This window comes from Gastrolobium bilobum, unplaced genomic scaffold (genome assembly GCF_033153095.1).
Source record: "Gastrolobium bilobum isolate Gb01-03AN ecotype WA unplaced genomic scaffold, APGP_CSIRO_Gbil_v1 utg16135, whole genome shotgun sequence".
Lineage (NCBI taxonomy): Eukaryota > Viridiplantae > Streptophyta > Magnoliopsida > Fabales > Fabaceae > Gastrolobium > Gastrolobium bilobum.
The window spans coordinates 273270-296737 of NW_026899035.1; the positions used below are offsets into that span (position 1 = coordinate 273270).

The window sequence follows — 23468 nt, forward strand, 5'->3', positions numbered from 1 at the left end:
GATTAACCGGTAAATACTTATATAATTCGGGTTTTGAAAGAAACACACAGCACTCAAAGATTTTTTTTTTTTGATAACAAGCACTCAAAGATTTGGACTTCTATTCTATTCGATTGGATTTGAGTGATTTGTATTTTCTCTATAACAAAGAATAAAATCAAGTTTCATATCACAAATCCTATATGAAATCGTATTCAAATGCGATCAATATAATATATATATTTCGCAGAAACTCGCAGATTCATATATATTTTTATTTCGCAGAAACTCGCAGATTCATATATTCAAATGAGTTCTTCAAATGGTATATATATATATATATATATATATATATATATACCTTTTGCGATTTCTTCAATCAGCCATTTGAGATTTCTTCAATTAGCGAGTTCTTGAATCATATATATATATATATACAAAAGACAATAATCGACCCCAATCAACAATTCAAATGAAGTGTATTGCAAACACGTAAATTGAGACGCAAATGATAAATGGTATCTACTCTTTGCAACTCCTGTGACCCACAGTTGAAGCTGTGGTAAGATAACCCAGAGATTTTACCAGTTCAATGTCTTCTGTAATCCCTACAACTATGGTTGAAGGTTCAAGAATGTATTACGGTCGAAGATCCATTGGCATTAGCAGAATGCCATAATCCATTTCAATCGTAGCAGTCGCTGTAGTAAATAGGAACCTAGTATCCTACCATTGTCTCTTGGAGTAATCAGTAAATGCCTTTTGGATTAAAGCAAGGTAGAACCATTGTTTATCTCTTGCTAGCAATAAGGTGTCGAGTTAGTGTAGGGTTTAATTTTTTGTTTTGTTTTAAGAATAGTTTTAGTATTTTTTTAAAAAATTAACACCGTTAAATTTAACTTGGATGAAAAATCAAGTTAGGAGGATAAATGAATTTTTTTTTTAAATAAATGTGTAAATGATTAAAATTTTTGGGGAGGAGGATAAATGATTATGAAAATCTTATAAGTTAATCCTTCCCGTACAAATATTTTTTTAATTGAGATTTGGTTGTAGAATTCGGTTGGGAAAGGAATACTAACGAAACAGACATGTATTCAGGACACACACACACACAAAAGGAAAAGAAAAGAAGTTGAAAAATAATTAATTAGTTTCTTCATTCAATTGTGGAGTGTAGTTCAAAGAAACATAGATATCATCGATGACATTGATGGAGAATTAGGGAAGTGAAATGAGATAGCAGGGTGGGGAGAGGAGAGGAGAGGGTGGATCAGTATCAATACAGTAATCAGAAACCCTATCAGTGCGGGAAGCAGAGATAGGAGCGTGCGTGTCCAAACCGAAGGGGGGGCCTCGAAGAGGCTCTTCATCGGAGGTGGTTTATTCAGAGCCTCCACCTCCCGAGATGAAGAGTCTCTTCAAGTCCAAGCCCCGCACTCCCTCCGATATCGTTCGCCACACCAGAGATCTTCTTCGCCTCCTCCAAACCAACCTCGATGACAAGGTCCTTTTTTACTATTCTCATTACATGCGTTTAATCACAACTTTAACAATTTCAGTTTCAGCAATGCCACCGATTCTGATTTCACGATTTCTAATGTTTACGTTGCTTCGTTTGATGCATCTAACAGCAAACGGCCGAGTTGTATAAAAATATGAGGGAGCTAAAGTCTATCCTTTATGGAGATAGTGAATCTGAGCCCGTCGCTGAAGCTTGTGCGCAGTTGACTCAGGAATTTTTTAAGGAAGACACTTTGCGACTCCTTATCAAATGTCTTCCAAAATTGAACTTGGAGGTAATTAGAAATTTCATCTGAGAGCTTTGTTAGATTACTTGTCTGATGCAATTTGGTTTATTTGCGTCCTCTGTGGGATGAGTATTTTTATTCAGATTAGATGCTAGACTCTGATTTTAATGCTTATTTTTTTTGGTGTTTTCTTATCTTGAGACTGGGGGCTTTTTGCAGGCCAGAAAAGATGCAACTCAAGTTGTTGCAAATTTACAGAGGCAACAGGTTCAGTCTAGGTTGATTGCGTCCGATTACTTGGAGAAAAATATGGATCTTATGGATATTTTGATATCTGGGTAAGGATTAAGGAACTGTTGGATGTACATTTTTGGTTTCTTGATGTTTGTTCTAGTCAGTTGGTGAACTCACCGGCTTGACCAAATGGATTGAAATCTAAATTTAATTTCTCAAAAACAGTTGATTCTAATGGAACGGTACGCTTGATGCCTTGTGACCTGGTTGTCACAGGTTCTTGTCGCATAAACAGCCTTTCCTTTTACGGAGGCAAGGTTGCATACATCTGATCCTCCACAAACTGCACAATAGCGTCATGCACTATGATGCCCTTTTGGCAGATGTTGATTTTAATGTCTCTGAATTAGTCATGGTGAAAAAATTGCTCTTGATTGACAAATTTTGTGTATTTTAGGTGAAAATTATTCATGTCATGTTCATATCTTCCTATAAGCATGTGACATCTGTTTCTTAAGTGCTTTTTGTGAAATTATGTTTTCCATGATATTGATTCTAGCATGCTATTGATTGATCATTGTTTGTTTTTAGCTATGAAGGCACAGACATGGCTTTACACTATGGTGCAATGTTGAGGGAGTGCATAAGACACCAGATTGTTGCAAAGTAAGGAAAAAGGAGCTGATAATTTCATTTTTGTGATTTAATGCTTTTGATTCCTATAGTTCCATACAGTTTTACCTCTGAGATTTATTTTAATTGGCAAATGAGAAGGGAGTGTACCAAGCTCTTAAAAAAAACTCAACCATAGATAGATGTAGAAAAATAAAAAATGGCCTAGGTATGATATTTCTTTCTAGCACAACTTTATGAGTTGTGATGCTGTAATTCTTAGTTTTGTATCAGATATGTTTTGGACTCGCCTCATATGAAGAGGTTTTTTGACTACATTCAACTTCCAAATTTTGACATAGCCGCAGATGCTGCAGCAACTTTTAAGGTAATTTTTAGTTGTTGATGCCATGCACATTTTTTAAACATTGTTGGATGTTACATCATGTCATTTTGCTGCAGGAACTCATGACAAGACATAAATCTACTGTATCTGAATTCCTTTCTAAGAATTATGAATGGGTAGGCTCCCCTTCCAGTCTCAATTAAGTAGAAAACTGATGATTTTTTAATTTATATACTTGTCTATGGACATTCCATTTTTTGTCCTAACCTGCCATTCTCTTGCTAGCATGGGTGGTATGCTTGATTGGTAAAGGTTCTTTCCGTATAGTTTGTAGCTTGGTGCTGATGGGGTCACAGTTAGATTATGATTTCAGTTCTGTAATGACTCTTGGATTGATATTGCTTCTGATTATCTGCTATAAAATGTGTTCTGAGAAAGATAATTTTATAATATAGTTCTGACTATTATTTTAATCCTTTCATTCTTGGTTGTGATGGTCTCCAAATAAATCTATCTTTTTTGTTTCTTCGCTTTCATTGATTAAAACATTGCACTTTGAAAAATAATTTAATAAATTGTGGTGGATCAAAACTTATTTCCAAGGATAAGGTGGATGGGCACATTTTCTATTTAGTCGGACTTGTAATAAATAACCACTTTTTTATTGACTATTAACCAGTACCACACAAGTGTGTTTATTCACCATGTTCTTGGAATTATGTTTAAAATCACCCCTTTTTAATATATTTCTTTTGGAAATTTTCTGTTACTTGCGTATGTTTTACTCTTGTGGCTATCGGTTTATCTTGATGTATTATATTTTATATTGGCTTTTGTAATTGTCATTATATGTCAGTTACCAACCATCATCGGCTGTCTTTGTTGTTGCTTATTGCAGTTTTTTGATGAATATAACTCTAAGCTGTTGGAATCTTCCAATTATATTACAAGGCGACAAGCTGTCAGGGTATGATATAAGTTTTGGCATTTATTTCCATTGTAAGAATAATGGATGAAGCAAACATGCAGATGTATTGGTTTCAGAGCTTCTCCTCTTGAAGTTGTTTTAATAAAATTTTGCTTGTTTGTTTACTTTATAGTACGATTGAGTTTATTTGACCTAAAAGGTGAAAAATAAACAAGCCATTACAAGTGGTCAACAATTACCTTGCTGTTGCAATGATTGTCTTGTTTTTTTCACCTGCTGAAATTAGGTTAATTAGTCTTTGCAGTCCTATGCTATTGCAAGTCAATGCCCTATTATTGATGTTTTTATTAATTTGTTTCTTTTCTTGTTGATTTGATGCACATATTTGTTGAGTGTGTTTCTTTCTCTTTTACAGTTGTTGGGGGATATGTTGCTCGATCGCTCAAATTCAGCTGTAATGACACGATATGTCAGCTCAAGAGACAACTTGAGGATTTCAATGAATCTTCTTAGAGTATGGTCCTTTTTGTAAAACTTTGTGATATGTCTTGTGACTTGCTTTCCCTCCTGCTCCTCCCGACCAAAAAAAGAAAAAAAAAATGATTATATGAACTTCTAATACTTGTGCATCAATGATGAAGAACTATGAAATTGCTGTTTTCAGCGCTGGAAAATGTACTGGTTTTGTGAAAATACTTAGGCCTCGCCCCTGTTGTTAGTTGTTACAGTTCCAGGCTTCCAGCCCTGTCTAAGCATAAGGATTACTAAACACTGATATGTTGAATATTGAGTTTCTGATGAGCATAAATTTAATGTTGAACAGAAAGTTCGGAAATTAGATATATGTTTACACAGGCATTTAATGGGTCAGTGCTGATATCTTTCTGCAGGAGTCAAGCAAAAGCATACAGATAGAAGCATTTCATGTTTTCAAGGTACTATAATTACATAATAGCACAAATTTTGGAATGGTTATTTTGACTTTATGCCTCCCAAATTTTGCTTCCCCATATTGATGTGTGCTTGTCATAACAGCTATTTGCTGCTAACCAAAATAAACCTGCTGATATCATCAGCATACTTGTTGCAAACAGAAGCAAGCTTCTGAGACTATTGGGTGACTTGAAAATGGATAAAGGTAAGGAGGTGATGTTATTTCTTAAGGGTTTGTGCTTGTTTTTATGGTATCAAATATCACATATTTCATGGGATTGTGCAGAGGATGAACAGTTTGAAGCTGACAAAACTCAAGTTATGAAGGAAATTGCTGCTCTTGAACCTAAGGACCGCCCTTGAGCTTGAGATTGTGTCAAGTAGCAAGTTGCATTCCGGCATTTTACTTTATTTAATTGTCTATTTTTATAGTTCTTTTAGTCTTCATCAAGATGACACTAACATTTCCCTCAAATTTATATATTTCCCTTCTGTAATTCTATTTGGATTCTGTAAATTAGTAGATAAATAAACTGCTGAAATGAGCTACATACAGTAGCAGTATATTCTGATCATCTGCAATTTGTATGACTAATTTGATCTGTTACTTCTGTATGATGGTCTTCTGCAGTGCAACTTGTGTTTCTGTACAGTAGTCAGTTTAAACTAGCTGCTTTCCTCTAACCAGTTCTGGTCCTTGAGCGTACATTTTTTATTGAAGCTTTTTGTCTTGTACCGTGAAGCGTCTGCATGCAGTGCAGCTGTTCTATAGGTGAATTAGAAATCTTGTGTTATCACGCGAAGTTCATTTAAGATGAACAGGTTGATGTTTCCCTTGGGTTGTGGAGAATGGAGGACAGATTCAAAGGATATATTTAACTGAGATTTCGATTCTGATATATTTTAGAAAATGAAAAAAAAGATTGCCATCGTTTGTGGAATTTTGTGAGACAATTTTTTAAAGTTATAAATTGACCCAAGGAGTCGGGAGTGAGAACTCCAAGCCCTTGCCCAACGGCTGGGTTGATCGTTGCAGAACAGTTCTTCTTGAGGACTGTAATCGAAAGAACAGTTGAAGTCTCTGCACTGCACAGGCTTGACGGCGTCCACAAACTATTAATTTCTTAATACAGTTGTCTTGTTGATTCAAAATGGGATACCTAGTTCAGCTCCCCAAAAATGTATTTTTCTTTATATACATATATGGCTGAAATAAGGGGTTTCGTCCCTCCTTGCTTTAACATTTTTTGGGTTTAGAGGAAAAATAGAGACAATTCTATTTTATATTTTTATTTTTTCCCGTCTTTGTAATATTAAAATTTTATATCCTTCCTTATTGTTTTCCCTCTCAACCAAAGGTAAGTCCAGCGGAGTTCGAATGGGATAATCACCTCAGCTCCCTACTTTGGACTATATAATTGCCTATTATTCAATCCAAGGAATACACAACATGCTTTTTTCTTCCTTTTGTAAAAAAATTCAGGGAAAGGCCTTCTTCCCTTGTGGCTGACTGGAAGCTTCATTAAACTAACAAAAGAATAGGGCACGAGCCAAAATGGTCCCAACCATCTTCCCTTTTACGGGGTTATGTTGGTATATGGGAATGTATTCAAATGACTTTACCTGAGACAATCTGAGCAGATTATAGCCAAATCAACGATAACGTTATATTGTGACGTTTTCTCTATTGTCACCTTTAATTTGTCGGTGGACAATTGAGATAGAAGAAGTAGGTTCCGTTGATATACACCAGAAGCATTGTACTTGAGGAACAGAGGATATTTCCTCGTGGTGAGACTGAGATAGAAGAATTGGGTTCCCAATAGGAATGTACCAAGCTTCACTAAGACTTTGTCTGGGAGATGGTTTTAGGAGGAGAAGAGATGGGAAAAGAGAATTTTAAGAAGCTCTTTCCTTGTTTCTGAGTTTAAAAAAAGGAAAGGAAGGAATTGGGTTTTTTTTTATTAAACCCTCCAAAATCCTCCTTCTTCTTAAAATTCAAGTTCCTCCAATTTGGAGGGTTTGAGGGGAGAAATATAAAAAATTACTTATCTATCCTTAGCATTAACATGTTAAAACTACATAATTGTGAATCATCTTTAAATGCGATATTATTAGAAAAGTTTCAAATACCAACATAATTTATTGACGAAATTTTTTTCGTCAAAAATAGTGATGAAAATCATTTATGTCAAAAAATTTCCGTCAAAACTAAAGACTAAATTAGAGACGGAAACAAATTTTGCCATAATCACTAACATAAATTTTATACGGAAAAAAATTCGGTCAAAATTATTGATAGAAACTAAATTTCGTCGAAATTTTTAACGAAAATATTTCCGTCCAAAATTTTGACGAAACACATTTCTAACGAAAAGTTTTAAAGTAAAACAATCACGTCAAATTTTTTTACGAAAACTATTTCCACCAAAATTTTTCGCAAAAAATTTTGACGGATTTTTTTTTGTCAAATTTCTTTACGGAATCTAAATCTTGCCAAAATATTTCACAAAAAAACATATTTATCAAATTTTTTGACGAAAAATATTTCCATCAAAAATTTCAACGAAACACATTTCTATCGAAAATTGTTGACGAAAAAATATTTCATCAAAATTCTTAACAGAATTTAAATTCTGCCGAAAGTTTTCGACGAAAATATTTTCGTTAAACTTTTTTGGCAAAAAAAAATTTCTGTCGAAAATTTTAACAAAACACATTTCCATCGAAAATTTTCGACGAAAAATATTTTCGTCAAGTTTTTTGATAAAAAATATTTACATCAAGATTTTCAACGGAATGCATTTCTGTCAAAAAATTTTGACAGAAAATATTTTTGTAAAAATTTTTGACGAAAATTATTTCGACAAGAAATTTTGTCAGAAAAATATTCTGTCAAAATTCTTTATAGTATCTAAATTTCGTCGAAAGTTTCGAATGAAACATTTCCTTCAAAATTTTTGACAAAACAATTTCTGTCAAAAATTTTGTTACAACACATTTCCATCGAAATTTTGAACGGAAAACGTTCCGTCAAAATTTTTGATGGCATTGTTTTTTCATTTAAAATATTTGATAGTGAAAATCATTTTCGTCAAAACTTTTGATGGAAACTAAATTTCGTCGAAAATCTATTTTTGTAAAAAAATTTATTGGTTGAAAAATTCTGTTGCTTTTCGACGAAAAGAATTGTTTCGAAAAAATAATTTTTTGACGAATTTTTCATCGTTTGCAACGTTTAAATTTCATAAAAAGTATGATCTTTTTTGGTGTTGTGAAAAATACATAAATAATTTTGTTAAAAATTTTATATTTAATTTAATTTGTAAAGTATAATAATTATATTAATTTAAAAAAAAAGATAAAATGGTAAAAATATCTCATTGAACCTCCATTATCCTTCCATTCTATTTTTTTGACTCCCAAACTAGGAAAGGGAATACCCTCCAATTTCTTCCCTTTCCTTCTCCTCCCTCGCTCTTGGATTTCCTTCCTTCCCCTCCCCTTCAAACTCCCAAACAAAATCTAAGTGGAGAAAATTTACAAGTCACCACTCCCGGGTGAAACCAACGTGTATCAATCAGGTCAGGCACAGTACAATACAGTACCGGAACAAGGCACAAGCATCTTGTCTCGGCATATTCCATGCCCATTTCGCTCTGTATACTCTTCCCTTGACTAGTATACCCCTCCATTCACTACTTCTAATTTTCTTCTTAATTTAGAGGAATCATATTTTAATTATTAAAATTTTTCACTATTAATTTACTACCTATCTAATCACCATTAGATTAATATTTTTTATCTCTTCAAAAATATTTTAATATTTTTTCTATTTGATCCAATGGTGATGTGATGGGTAGTAAGAGTTTTTAGTAATTAGAATATTAACTTATGTCACTTATAAAATAAAGCTATGTTATATTTATATATATATTTTTATAAACTTAACTTATATTACTCTATAAAATAATAATGCAAAAAGAACGACATGTAGGCTTGGGTGAGTGACTAATACCGTACGTAATATATAGAATGATTTAAGAAAATAGTAACAATGACCATTTTGTCACGTTTGGCCAAAAAAATTATCAGACTGTCATGCCAACAATAAATTTTTCTAGAATGTCACGTGGGATAATTCGTTACACTGTGTAGCGAATTATTTGCAAGCATATTTCGCTACACAGTGTAGCGAATTATGCCACGTCAGAATGCACAGTCAGTAAAAATGACACGTGTCAAGCAGGTTGTAATTCGCTGTGTAGCATATTATGTTCGCGAATGATTTTTTGACACGTGGCACACTTTCGCAGGAAAAAGCTGACGTGTTATAATTCTCTATTACTGGTAGCGAATTTGGTCTGCAATATGACCACATGTCACAAAATTATTGGCCACGAAATTCGCTACCGGTGGTAGGGAATTATAACACGTGGCAGTCTGGTAAAAAACAGTGTTCGCGTAGCATTTGGATAAAATTTTTGACAAAACATGACATTTTAGTCACTCTTCCAAGAAAATAAAGCGAGCCTGAGGAACAATTTAAAGGGCAAATTTGGGTTTGTATAAAATAAGAGAAAAATGTTTATCTTTTTAAATAACACAACTTATATCCTTTCACTCTCACAAAAAGGTAGGACCCACACCTTTATTTTTTTTTATCAACTCTCTCTCCTCTTTTATCTATCTCTTCCTCTTAGAATAACACAACTTTAACTTTAGATCCTTTAGAATTACACACACTTTATCCATAAAATAAAATCCCAAAAGTAAGAAAAGGAAATAGAAGCCAATATGGTTACTTATTTAACTTGGACACTGGGAGGAATAAGTGTGAAAGAGCAGGCTGTGTGCTTAGAGTTCTCAGTCTCTCACTGCCAAAAAGAAAATGGGTGATAATGGTAGGAATAGGAATAGGAGTAGAAGCCGATTACCTTGCTTTGGGATATGTTAAATGGGATCTTAATCATTTCGTTTTCATTGCAAATACAGATTCTCTCTCCGAATTCCTCGCATCTGCAGTCGACGCTGCTCACAAGGCTGGTGAGGTCAGTTAATTCTCTAATCTCCGTTCTTTCCCACTCCACTCTCTCTGTCTCTTCGTTTCTTTTTATTTTATCGATTTTGTGCGTGAAATGCTTTCACTCCAGATTATTCGAAAAGGTTTCTACGAGACCAAGCACGTGGAGCACAAAGGACAGGTTTCCATTCCATTTCATTCCCTCTCTCTTTCTCTCCTTAGTCCTTATACATACTTACATACAAACGCAACTCTCTTTTCTTTTCCGTTTCTGGCTTCATTTCTTTCAATTGCTTTTTCATCATCATCATTATTATTATTATGAGTATTATTATCATTATCAGCGTTACAGTTCATGTCATGAGTAAGTAGTAAGTAGTCCATACATAACTTGAACATCTAGGGGAATAAACAGTTCACCACCAATATGGAGCCACCACCGGTTAATGATATTGCTTTTCAATTCGCACTAATGTCTGACTAAAATTATCAAAAGCTCAGTAGGCAACCAATATGATGTGTTTATGTTGGAGAAGAATATGTCACAAGTTTGGGTTACTTTCTCTTTTTCTCTATTCTTGCAAAATAAATTTCAAGTGGGTGGTGGACAGAAGCAAAATACGGCCATTTCCGCTGTTTATAAATGACGAAAGATATAGCTGTTTTACTTACTGTCTTTTACTTTTGTTGTGATGCACAGGTTGATTTGGTCACTGAAACTGATAAAGCATGTGAAGAGCTCATATTTAATCATCTCAAGAAACTCTACCCCACTCATAAGGTTGATTCAGCTTTCCCTCAAACTTATCAGCTTTACATATAATCAAGATAAAGTTGGTCAGTTGGGTGGCTTTTTTCTCTTCTTTGCCTGTATACATTTCCTTAAGGTTATTTTAAGTTGATTTTCTTATTAGTTCATTGGGGAAGAAACTACAGCTGCTTTTGGCACTACAGAACTAACAGATGAACCCACATGGATAGTTGATCCTCTGGATGGAACTACTAATTTCGTGCATGGGTAACTTTTGTTCTGATGTTTTAATTAAAACACTCATTTCCAGATTGATTGACCATAGTTCTACTTTTTCTAGGTTCCCCTTTGTTTGTGTCTCCATTGGTCTAACAATTGGAAAAATTCCTACCGTTGGTGTTGTTTACAACCCAATAATTAATGAGGTGAGAATCTTTCCTTCTATAGATGTGTTATAAGTTTTTTTTTTTTCATTTAATTTCCCAAACGGTTCATCCTTCGGACTACGTCCGGTTCTAGCATTTTTCGGACCTTATTAAACGGGGCAGCTCTCCCAAGTTCTTTTTTCCTTTCCCAGGGCTTGAACTTGAGACCTCTGGTTAAAGGGCCCAGACTCTATACCATTTGTGCCAAGGGTGTTTGGTAGATGTGTTATAAGTTGTGACCACAAAAACATTGAAAATTTTCTGAAGTTTATAACATACATTAGTGTTGATATTGATTATAATGATTCTATCCCTGATATATATAATCCTAATTATATAAAAAGGGCAAACCTCCGTGCATAAAGGCTCTCCGACTTTGCGAGGGTAGAGGTGATGATCGATTGTGTGCAATCTTATCCTTGCACGTAAAGAGACATTTTCCTAGACTCAAACTTGTGACTTTTTGGTCATAAAGGAGCAACCTTACCACTGCCCCAAGACTCGCCTTCAATCCTAATTATACACATAATCCTACTTTGGTTCTGAACTGATTCTGCAATATATACATGATATCTCCTAAGATATTATAACATATTGTTTTTTGTTTTTGGTTACCGTGCAAATGTAGAACCAGGGCAAGAATGAATATCGTAGGCAAAAAGTAGTCAATTGACCTGTTCTCTTCTTTTATAATCACTATTTTCAGTGACCTTGATGTAACCAAAATGGCCTGATTAAGGGAAGCGACATTGAAGTAATTTATTTAGGAATATGACAGTCTATAATTTATGTTTCTATTAGTAAAGTAACTAATTTGGGAATATGACAGTTTGTGTTTCTATAGTAATATTGGTACGGAGAGGTGTATTATTTTTACTTATTTTCCTCCCTTTCTTACTACGCACACTGAAATTTGAGATTGCCTTATGTAGCTTTTCACTGGAATTCGTGGTAAAGGTGCTTTTTTGAACGGTAACCGTATAAAAGGTGTGTCTTCTATTCTCTGCCTTTTGATTGTTATTGTTAATTTGAGTTTGGTTACCTCATGGATATGCCTTGAGATTTTGCAGTATCATCACAAACTGAACTAATGAGCTCTCTTCTTGCAAATGAGGTATGTCAATTATGTGAAAGCTATTTATTTATCATTTTGTTTGCATAAATATAGTGTATTCTTCTCCCTCCCCTTATTGTGCATTTTTTAAAATTAAGTTGGGACAATAATTTTCTCCAAATTATCAATGGCTAATAGCTGCATACCAACTACATGTACGGTAAGAAACCTGGCTTATGTCTTGTATTCAATATAAGCACCCAATTCTACTTATATATATTCATTGGCTTTCTCTTTCTATTAAGTATGCGATTCTAACCATAACTTGACAGCTTATTCAACGCATATATAAGACTTACTGTAAAGAATTATTTCAACCCAAAACCTTAAGGCTTTGGGTGAAGGTCTTTTTAATGGTTTATATTATTTTCTAACACATCCCTTCACATAAAAGTCCTTTAGGCTTGAAACGCGAATATTGCATAGATTCAATTTTTTTTTTGGATTTTATCTTATATTTATTTAATTCCGCAAGTGGGGGGCAGTGAGGATCGAACTCGTGACCTTATGGTCACTGAAGCTTTAATACCATGTAAAGAATCATTGCAACCCTAAACCTTAAGGCTTTGGGTGAAGGTTTTTTTAATAATTTATATTATTCTCTAACATTTAGTGTCTGCATCTATAGTTGTATTACATTTTTATTCTTAGTAAATAGCAACTTCCATCATGAACTGTATTGCAGAACCTAAATAAACCATGATACTCACTTTTTGCCCCAAATAGGATCACTGTGTGTACCTTGACATGCATCAATGGTTTTGTTGGTTCTTCTTTAATTTCAAATTTCAAACGCAATGGTGAAGTAGCAACCCTCCATGAAGAGTCTCCTTTTCAACAAAATTTACTATACTCACAAAATTTGTTTGGGAAAGAGGCTCGAACTCTCTATATTTGTAACTTGACCACGTTGGATTTATAAATTTTGTAGACTCCTCAATATTTATATGCTTTGAAGGCATGCTGAGGTAGGCAAATTAGAGCCTTATGTTTCCATTCCTATTTGCCACTCAAATAGTCCAAAGTTTAAGCACATGCCCCATATATGCATTTAATAACCTTTGTAATCATGAGCTTGTGCAAACTTAAAAGGCACAGAATATTCATGTTCCTTTTATTCAGGTAATAACTGCGACTTGTTGAAGAAATTATGAGAAAGTAATTTGGAAAAGTTGTGTTTTCTAGGAGATAATGGTAAGAACTAACTCAACTAAGATAAACTGAGTGCCACAAGATACAGAGAACAGAGGACGGACAGAAAGGACTTCTCTATTATTTCTGTTTCTTGAATCAAGGAGAGTGATCTCCTCCAAGGGAAGTTCCCTTTTCCAACTGGGCAACGTGCTCTGTTATAATATGTTCCAAAAGATGCCCCTCCTGTACAATTTCTGGTATTTATCCACTTAACTATCTAAAGAGGGCGAGCCTAGAGCAGTAGTAAAACTGTTCCTTTGTAACTGAAAGGTCACGAGTTTAAATCTGAGAAACAACCTCTTTGCAATTATGGAAGGTTAAGGCAGCATACAAGGATTGTCCTCATTCCACCCTCACTAGTCAGGGTTTGATGGAGAGTGGTTGTATCCACTTAACTACCTAATACATATTCCTAATTAACTAACTGTCTTCCTAACTTACCTAAATAACCTGATAGCTTCTCTTAATTCTCTCTTATATACACTGTCCCAACTTTTGCCCCTAGACTTTTGAGTCTCGTCCCATACAGATACATTATATCTGAATTGCAAATATGATTGTTTAGCAGTTTGTGACTCGCCATTACTAACTCTGCTTTAAGTTGTATCCCCACTGACTTGCCTTTTTTGTCCGTGCACCATTGTGATTAATTGCATGCAAATCCAGCCCTCCAGTTTGGAAGTTACCGTAATTTATGGAATACTAACTTGACATGGGATGACCCAGACATATCAAATCACATTCATATAAGGTTCTCTCGTAAATGCGTTGCCTTTTAAATCAAGATAGATTTGAAATTCATCAAGTTTTTTTCTTCTGAAAGAGCAGGCTGGAACTAAACGTGACAAGTTAACAGTAGATGTCTGTACAAAAAGGATTAATAGCTTACTTTTCAAGGTAAAACCAGGACTTTTCATGCAATCTGTCGAACCAAAGTTTGATATGACCATGCCATAACCATGTCTTCAATATGATCAGGTGAGATCCCTTCGAATGACTGGCTCCTGTGCTTTGAACCTTTGCGGAATTGCATGTGGGAGGCTGGATGTATGCTTTCAAATCGGCTTTGGAGGTCCTTGGTATGAGTTTCACATTCTGCTTAAATGGCGGGCATTGTAATAATGTGATATGTGATTGACATTGCCTTTTCCTTTTTATTAGGGATGTGGCGGGTGGTGCTGTCATTGTAAGAGAAGCTGGAGGTGTTATATTTGATCCGTAAGTGACATTAATTAGACACCCTTATTCTAACAAGAGAATACGATAGGTTGTTCTAGAGTGTTTGCATCTTCAGGTACATAGTCTACTGTACTACTTCCATGGATCTTCATCTTGTGGAAAATTATTTAGACATAGTTGGATGGACATGAAATATGGCAAATTTTTATGCACTACTATTCACAAGGAACTATAAAACAAACAAATCTGATGGTTCATTTGCTTCAGGTCTGGTGCAGATTTTGACGTTACATCTCAGCGAGTAGCAGCTTCCAACCCTTTCTTGAAGGATGCCCTTGTTGATGCTCTGCGCCAAACAGAGTGAAAAAATTGCTATTAATTAATGACGGGGAGAAGTTGCCATGTTATTTCGGCCTATGTTAATTAATTTCCTCTTTGTTAAAAGGGGAAGGATTCATTTATATATATATATATATATATATATATATATATTTTTTTTTAAATTACACTGAGTATGAGTGGTCATATATTCTTGATTGAAGTATAATCAGTCAGACATAATATAATTTGTAAGAGGTTGTAAACAAAAAGTTTGTAAATATAACTTTATCTTTGTTAAAATAATTGAAGTGGGATGTATGACTTTAATTATTTTTCTAATTCTTTTGTGATCTTACTCACCAAAATATTAGTATACTCTAATTTATTTTATTTTATTTTTTCAAAATTCTCACATGGTTAATTATGCAACTCGCTTTAGAATAGTTCCATTCGCAATACCCTATGAGCGGCTACCGAGAAACTTTCATATTGACCATGCTCTGTTTCTTTTCTTATAATTTCCTATATGGAAACTACTATTTTAATTTCTTATAATTTAATAATTATATGACTGTCTTTTGGTAGTTGGTATGATCTTTAAAAATAAAAAATTTAGCAGAATTGTGATAAAATTAGCAAGTAGTATGTCATACATCATAAAATGAGTTGGCGTGCGTCTGCTTTCGTGTTTGGTTTGCAAACTCTCCTGATGTATGGTGAACATTGGTGACTAAATATAGAATAAATGTTAGAAATAATGAAGTGTGACTACTGACAAAGTTTTACATCCATTAAAAATGTTTTAAGTGAGTATCATATAAGTGTAAAAAAAATTCATACAACTTGAGTCTTAAAGATTTGGGTTGACATGACGTGTTATTTCATTTATTATGATTTTTCATTTTTGCTGGAGGTATCTTTTGTAAAAGGTTTTGGGCTCTTATCCATTTAATAATTATATCATTTGAGCATGATGTTGGGCCTCATACTTAAGAGGAAGATATTAGAAATAATCACGTTTTGGGAATGTTTCAAGTGAGCATTTAAGTGCAAAAATGACCCATACAACTTGAGCCTTAATGTTTTGGGTTGAGATATAGTGTCAGTTCACTTATGATTTTTCATTTGGCCATTGATGAAGATATCATTTGTAAATGATTTTGGGCTCCCCTACGCGATTCTTAACAATAAAATGATTGATATGGATCAGAGAAGCAAAGTTTGAACGGAATGGGAATATTGCAGAGAGAGGAACAGAGAATTAAACAATCCGATTTCTTTGGTGAATGGCGAGGGAAAAAATGGTAAAGATAGATAATGCAATGCATTCCTTTATGACCAAGTCTACTCTAATGGAGGATGGGTCAATGTTCACCTAAATGTACCAACCATTAATCAGTGAACCTAAGCTCGTAAGCTGTACCCTTCAATGTTTAAACTCTTATTTACTAATCATACTCTTGTTGGAGTCTAGGCAAAGTCTAATAAATTGGATTGGAACGATTGATTAAATCAGTTAGACCATAAATTGGTTATATTTCAGTTTCGGTTATTCCATATTACGGCGCTTGGTTCAATTCTGGTTGAACAATCAAGTTAGTCAACTGGACCAATTGAATTATTATTATAACTCTTGCATTTTGGTTTCTAGTTTAATCTTTAGAACATTGATTCTATGTTCCGGAAAGAAATTTAAATTGCTACAAATTATTAGTTGTTTTTGGAAGTACTTTGATGCCAAAATTTCATAGTAAACATCTCGATCTTTTGTTTTGCTCCAAGCCAAAGAAAGAAATAGGAAGGTTGCTCCCAGAGAACGCAATAAAGATAACTCAAAGGTATGTTTAGAAAGAGTAAGATGTAAGTAAATAATCAATACAAATATGAAGAAATAGAAACCGATACAACGTATACTCTGTAGTAGTATGGAGAAAATTACACCGCTTAAAGTCACACTATCCTATGAAAGAATGTCCTAAAAAATTATGTATTACCTTAGTATATAATTATAAATTACTAAAAGATATAAATTACATTAGCAAATTATTTCCCCATAAGAAAATATATAAAATGGGGGTTGAACAACAAAATGGACGTGGACCGGAGTAAGGAATAACAAAAAAGCAAAATGTGGTTACGCATCCTACACCTGACGTGGCCTAGAACCATATAGGCACGCAGTGACGGATCCAGAAAATTAATGAAGGGTGAACACTTAATAAGTTAAGTACATATAGATCTAGGCTTGGTCTGGAACGCGACTTGCGAGCAGCTGCCGACTGGGTCTGTAACTCAACTAGACAGATGATGGAAGAAGAAACAAATGTTCTAACTTCCAATAACAGAAATTGAGATTTGAGAGAAGATAAATCAGTATGTAGATGTAAATAATAGGTCTGGAATAGAGCTCTCTGCTGTTAGGTTTGGATAATGAAAGTGGGGGAGAAAAAAATAACTCACGGGAAAATAAAATAGGAGGGAAATTAAAGGGGTAGGATATCGTAACAACCAACTAGGGTTATTACCAATCAATTTCACCGTTAGATCGATTATGTTGATACAAAGTTATATTTATTTTCATATTTATATGGTTATGATCTCAATATTTAATGTAAAAACATTAAATATGGGAAATTATAACCATACAAAGGTGAAAATAAATAAAAAGTATTAAATATAGAGAATCATAACCATACAACGATGAAAATAAATATAACCGTTAGATCAACATAATTGATCTAATGGTGAAATTGATTGATAGTAACATTTGTAATAATCATATAATTTGTTGTTATAATATACTATCCCGAAATAAAATTGGAAAAATTTGAATTTTAACATAAGGATATTTTTGTATTTTTATATCAAATTTTAAGGGTGAGCATTTTCCCCTTCTCTTGTACCTAGATCCGCCTTTGCATATAGGCATATACCCATTAACACCATGGGCTTGCAATTTCTCATGTTGCATGAGAAATGCAAATTTTCCTACAGAGAGAGAAAGAGGTGGGACCCACTTTAAAGAAAAAATAAAAAATAGAAAAGTGATTTGCACAGATATTAAAGTGAGAGTGGTAGAAGAGAAGATTTCTCATGAGAAATCTTTTTCCCTAACACCATTTGCTCCATCGATGAATTGCGATATCTCTTTCTCTGACCCCCTCCTATTCAAGACAATGATCCATGTGTAAGCTTCCAAAACGACAGCAATGCCATGCAACCTCTGCATGCAGTGAAGCTGTTCTATAGGTGAATTAGAACTTTTGTGTTCTCAGGCGAAGTTCATCTAAGATGAGTAGGTTGATGTTTTCCTTGGGTTATGGAGAATGGAGGACAGATTCTAAGGATTTATTCAACGGTGATTTCGATTCAGATATATTTTAGAATAAAAAAAGATTGCGATAGTTTCTGAAATTTTGTGAGACAATTTTGAAAAGAATAGTTGAAGTCTCTGCATTTCACAGGCTTAATGGGGTCCAAAAACTATTATTTCCTAATTGTTGATTTAAAATGGGATTCCTATTTCACCTCAGGCTCAGCTTCCTACTTTTGACCATATAATTGGCTATTATTCAATCCAAGGATTGTGTATGCCTTTCTTCTTCTTCCTTTTGCAACAAAATTCAGGGAAAGACCTACTTCGCTTGTGGCTGACAAGTTAATCAAACAAAACAATAGTACTCGAGCCATTATAGACCCAACCATCTTCCCTTTTTACGGGGGTATGTTGGTAATATGGGATTGAATTTGATATGCACTGAAACCTCAGCAAATTTCACATTTTTGTTTTAGTGAATCAACTATTAGGGATCACGAATAGTCTTTTTATTTGTTAGAAACTAAAACGGGTATCGCAAAATTTGCTGAGGACCGAAAATGATATTTACTCTAAATCTTAAGTGCATAAAATATCATATTATTTGGAAACAAAAAATAATGTGATATTTTTTATACACATATTATAAAATAAATGAATAAATATACTGAATTTTTTATGCATCTAATTCACTAAAAATTTATTTAAATAGAAGAATTAGGTTCCGGATAGGCATCTACGAAGCTTCTGTGATTGTAAGTTATGAAAGGGGGATTCACGTTACATTAATCATAAAAGAATGACAGAATAAATAGTGCTATATAAGTTACTTTTTCTATCTTAAGTAGTACTTAAAATATATTTTTAATGCACGATTTGATGCGAGTTACCACTTACCACAGTCCCAAGTGAACCTAAAGTGTATCAATCAGCTCAGGTACAGTAGTAACAGTACAGTACCGGAACAACGCACAAGCATCTTGTCTCGGCATATTCCATGCACATTTCCCTCTTTATGCTCTTGCCTTAAAGGCTCACTGATCCAAGGACTACTATACCCCTCCATTTACTACTTCTAGTTTTATCATTACTACTGTAATATAATGTTTGTATTTCCCTTATTATGGAGGAATAAATATTTCTGATTTTGTATTAGATAATTTTATTTTTTATATGTATATAAAATTATATAAAATTTATATTTTTTTTCTCTTCTTCATATGGCTCTACATAATATTCACACACATATATATATATATATATATATATACATATAAAATAAAATTATCTCATGCAAATTCAAAAGAATTAATCCCTATTATTAAATAGAGATTTGCTTCTAACATATGGCATCGATATATAAAACAAAAATGCAGAAAGAACGACCTGTAGGCTGTATCGTTGATGCTACAATTTCATCCTCTACTTTTATCAATTGGGAAAGGGAATAATACCGTAAGTAATATATATAATATGATTTTTTTAAAAAAATAAAAATAAAAATTGAACCTGAGGAACAATTTAAGGGGCAATTTTAGGTTTGTATAAAATAAAATCCAAAAAGTAAGAAAAGGAAATAGAAGCCAATATGGTATGATGATATTTATTTAACTTGGACACTGGGAGGAATAAGTGTGAAAGAGCAGGGTGTGTGCTTGGAGTTCTGCCAAAAAGAAAAATGGGTGATAATGGTAGGAATAGGAGTAGGAGTAGAAGCCGATTACCTTGCTTTGGGAATTGGGATATGTTAAATGGCATCTTAATCATTTCGTTTTCATTGCAAATACAGATTCTCTCTCCGAATTCCTCGCATCTGCAGTCGATGCTGCTCACAAGGCCGGTGAGGTTAGTTAATTCTCTAATCTCCGTTCTTTCCCACTCCACTCTCTCTGTCTCTTCGTTTCTTTTTATTTTATCGATTTTGTGCGTGAAATGCTTTCACTTCAGATTATTCGAAAAGGTTTCTACGAGACCAAGCACGTGGAGCACAAAGGACAGGTTTCCATTTCATTCCCTCTCTCTTTCTCTCCTTAGTCCTTATACATACATACTTCCAAACGCAACTCTCTTTTCTTTTCCATTTCTGGCTTCATTTCTTTCAATTGCTTTTTCATCATCATCATTATTATTATTATTATCATGAGTATTATTATCATTATCAGCGTTATAGTTCATGTCATAAGTAAGTGGTCCATACATAACATGTACATCTAGGGGAATAAACAGTTCACCACCAATATGGAGCCACCACCGGTTAATGATATTGCTTTTCAATTCGGTCTAATGTCTGACTAAATTTATCAAAAGCTCAGTAGGCAACCAATATGATGTGTTTATGTTGGAGAAGAATATGTCACCAGTTTGGGTTACTTTCTCTTTTTCTCTATTCTTGCAAAATAAATTTCAAGTGGGTGGTGGGCAGAAGCAAAATACGGCCATTACCGCCGTTTATAAATGACGAAAGATATAGTTGTTTTACTTACTGTCTTTTACTTTTGTTGTGATGCACAGGTTGATTTGGTCACTGAAACTGATAAAGCATGTGAAGAGCTCATATTTAATCATCTCAAGAAACTTTACCCCTCTCATAAGGTTGATTCGGATTTCCCTCTATCTGGGGAAAAAAATCAAAATATTATTATTTAAATAAAAAATTACGAAAATTTAGCAATTTGGAACCAATTTACAGATCTATAGCAATCAGTCGCGCCCAAATAAGGCACATTATTGGGCACAACTCACCTAGTGATGACACGTAGCACCCGGTGATGACACGTAGCAGTAAAAGTCAATAGTTTTTACCATAAGACTTCGGAAGGCCATAACTTTTAACTCGAGTGTCAGAATCAGGTATTTTTTTTTAGAGTAAATACCTTTTTTAGTCCTCAACAAATTTTACGATGCCCACTTTAGTCCCTAGCAAATAAAAAGGCTATTTGTAGTCTCAAGAAATTCAAAAAAGACACTTTGAATTTTTTAGGGACCACAAATAGTCTTTTTATTTGCTAGGGACTAAAGTGAGCATTGTAAAATTTGCTAAGGACCGAAAAGGGTATTTACTCTCTTTTTTATTTCACACAACTTCTCGATATCTATACACTTTTTATTCTTAGTAGATACCAGCTTCCATCATGAACTGCATTGCAGAACCTATATAAACCATGATACTCACTTTTTTCCCCAAATAGGATCAATGTGTGTACCTTGACATGCATCAATGGTTTTGCTGGTTCCTCTTTAATTTCAAATTTTAAATGCAATGGTGAAGTACCAACCCTCGATGAAGAGTCTCCTTTTCAACATAATGTACTATACACACAAAATTTTTGTGGCAAAGAGGCTCAAACTCTCTATATTTGTAACTTGACCACGTTGGATTTATAAACTTTGTATACTCCTCAATATTCATATGCTTTGAAAGCTTGCTGACGTAGGCAAATTAGAGCCTTATGTTTCCATTGCTATTTGCCACTCAAAAGTCCAAAGTTTAAGCACATGCCCCATATATGCATTTAATAACCTTTGTAATCATAACTTAAAAGGCACACAATATACCTACTAAAAAAAAAAAAAGGCACACAATATAAATATTTTCTTTTATTCAGGTAATAACTGCGACTTGTTGAAGAAATTATAAGAAAGTAATTTTTGAAAAGTTGTGTTTTCTAGGAGATATTGATAAGAACTAACTCAACTAAGATAAACTGAGTGCCACAAGATACAGATAACAGAGGACAGAGAGAAAGGACTTCTCTATTATTTCTGTTTCTTGAATCAAGGAGAGTGATCTCCTCCAAGGGAGGTTCCCTTTTCCAACTGAGCAACGTGCTCTGTTACAATATGTTCCAAAAGATGCCCCTCCTGTACAATTTCTGCTATTTATCCACCTTACTACCTAATCGCCATCCTAATTAACTAACTGTCTTCCTAACTTGCCTGAATAACCTGATAGCTTCTCTTAATTCTCTCTTGTATACACTGTCCTAACTTTTGCCCCAACACTTTTGAGTCTCGTCCCGAACAGATACATTATATCTGAATTGCAAATATGATTATATAGCAGTTTGTGACTCGTCATTACCAAGTCTGCTTTAAGTTGTATTCCACTGACTTGCCTTTTATGTCCCTGCTCCATTGTGATTAATTGCACGCAAATCCAGCCCTCCAGTTTATAAGTTACCGTAATATATGAAATACTAGCTTGACATGGTATATGACCCAGACATATCAAATCACATTCACATAAGGTTCGCTTGTAAATGTGTTGCCTTTTAAATCAAGATAGATTTGATATTCATCAAGTTTTTTACTTCTGAAAGAGCAGGCTGGAACTAAACGTGACAAGTTAACAGTAGATGTCTGTACAAAAAGGATTAATAGCTTACTTTTCAAGGTAAAACCAGGACTTTCCATGCAATCTATCGAACTAGAGTTTGATATGATCATTTCATAACCAGGTCGTTAATATGATCAGGTGAGATCCCTTCGAATGACTGGCTCCTGTGCTTTGAACCTTTGCGGAATTGCATGTGGAAGGCTGGATGTATGCTTTGAAATCGGCTTTGGAGGTCCTTGGTAGGAGTTTCACATCCTGCATAAATGGCGGGCATTGTAATAATGTGATATGTAATTGACACGGCCTCTTCCTTTTTATCAGGGATGTGGCAGGTGGTGCTGTCATTGTAAGAGAAGCCGGAGGTGTTATATTTGATCCGTAAGTGACTTTAATTAGATATCGTTATTCTTAACAAGAGAATACAATTGGTTATTCTTGAGTATTTGCATCTTCAGGTTCATAGTCTATTGTTCTACTTGCATGAATCTTCATCTTGTGGAAAATAATTTAGACATTATTGGATGGACATGAAATATGGCAAATTTTTTGCACTATTGGCAGGCCTTGCTATTCACAAGGAACTATAAAACACAAACGTTTAGTGATATGTTTAAAAGATTTAATATTTGCGTCTGATGGTTCATTTGCTCAGGTCTGGTGCAGATTTTGACATTACATCTCAGCGAGTAGCAGCTTCCAACCCTTTCTTGAAGGATGCCCTTGTTGATGCTCTGCGCCAAACAGAGTGAAAAATTTGCTATTAATTAATGACGGGGAGAAATTGCCATGTTATGTCAGCCTATGTTAATTCATTTCCCCTTTGTTAAAATGCTTGAAGTGGGCTGCACGACTTTATTATTTTTCCAATTCTCTTGTGATCTTACTCACCAAAATATTAGTATACTCTACTTTTTTTTTTTTTTTTCAAAAATCTCACATGGTTAATTATGCAACTCGCTTTAGAATAATTCCTTTCGCATAGCCTATGAGCGGCTGCCAAGAAACTTTCATATTGACTATACTCTG

The 23468-nt window shown here is 34.1% G+C and overlaps 3 protein-coding genes across 3 annotated transcripts; all 3 read left to right on the forward strand.

Annotated features, from left to right (window-relative positions):
• The first annotated feature begins 1053 nt into the window (after positions 1-1053).
• Positions 1054-5389, forward strand: LOC133286402 (putative MO25-like protein At5g47540). Its single transcript, XM_061483816.1, has 11 exons — positions 1054-1486; positions 1614-1778; positions 1950-2068; positions 2556-2630; positions 2871-2964; positions 3039-3098; positions 3821-3889; positions 4266-4364; positions 4741-4785; positions 4886-4988; positions 5070-5389. Exons 1-11 carry the CDS (start codon positions 1388-1390, stop codon positions 5144-5146), a joined length of 1005 nt encoding a protein of 334 aa, XP_061339800.1. The 5' UTR covers positions 1054-1387; the 3' UTR covers positions 5147-5389.
• A 4221-nt stretch (positions 5390-9610) lies between these two features.
• Positions 9611-15061, forward strand: LOC133286388 (inositol-phosphate phosphatase-like). The gene is made up of 12 exons (XM_061483796.1): positions 9611-9687; positions 9779-9834; positions 9937-9987; positions 10507-10587; positions 10721-10824; positions 10898-10982; positions 11915-11969; positions 12053-12096; positions 14119-14187; positions 14269-14369; positions 14452-14508; positions 14737-15061. The coding sequence occupies exons 1-12, from the start codon at positions 9675-9677 to the stop codon at positions 14831-14833; spliced, it is 813 nt and encodes a 270-aa protein (XP_061339780.1). The 5' UTR covers positions 9611-9674; the 3' UTR covers positions 14834-15061.
• Positions 15062-19706: 4645 nt separating this feature from the next.
• On the forward strand, positions 19707-23386 carry LOC133286426 (inositol-phosphate phosphatase-like). Its single transcript, XM_061483844.1, has 8 exons — positions 19707-19797; positions 19896-19951; positions 20054-20104; positions 20618-20698; positions 22431-22499; positions 22581-22681; positions 22764-22820; positions 23095-23386. Exons 1-8 carry the CDS (start codon positions 19785-19787, stop codon positions 23189-23191), a joined length of 525 nt encoding a protein of 174 aa, XP_061339828.1. The 5' UTR covers positions 19707-19784; the 3' UTR covers positions 23192-23386.
• The last annotated feature ends 82 nt before the right edge of the window (positions 23387-23468 follow it).

Coding starts and splice junctions, on each gene's coding strand:
- LOC133286388 (XM_061483796.1), top strand. Junction 14,370..14,451: donor ATCGGCTTTGGAGGTCCTTG/GTATGAGTTTCA, acceptor CCTTTTTATTAG/GGATGTGGCGGGTGGTGCTG. Junction 14,509..14,736: donor GGAGGTGTTATATTTGATCC/GTAAGTGACATT, acceptor CATTTGCTTCAG/GTCTGGTGCAGATTTTGACG.
- LOC133286426 (XM_061483844.1), top strand. Junction 20,699..22,430: donor AACTTTACCCCTCTCATAAG/GTTGATTCGGAT, acceptor CTGAAAGAGCAG/GCTGGAACTAAACGTGACAA. Junction 22,500..22,580: donor TTAATAGCTTACTTTTCAAG/GTAAAACCAGGA, acceptor TAATATGATCAG/GTGAGATCCCTTCGAATGAC.
- LOC133286402 (XM_061483816.1), top strand. CDS start 1,388: ATGAAGAGTCTCTTCAAGTCCAAGCCCCGCACTCCCTCCGATATCGTT. Junction 1,487..1,613: donor AAACCAACCTCGATGACAAG/GTCCTTTTTTAC, acceptor TGCATCTAACAG/CAAACGGCCGAGTTGTATAA. Junction 2,069..2,555: donor ATGGATATTTTGATATCTGG/GTAAGGATTAAG, acceptor GTTTGTTTTTAG/CTATGAAGGCACAGACATGG.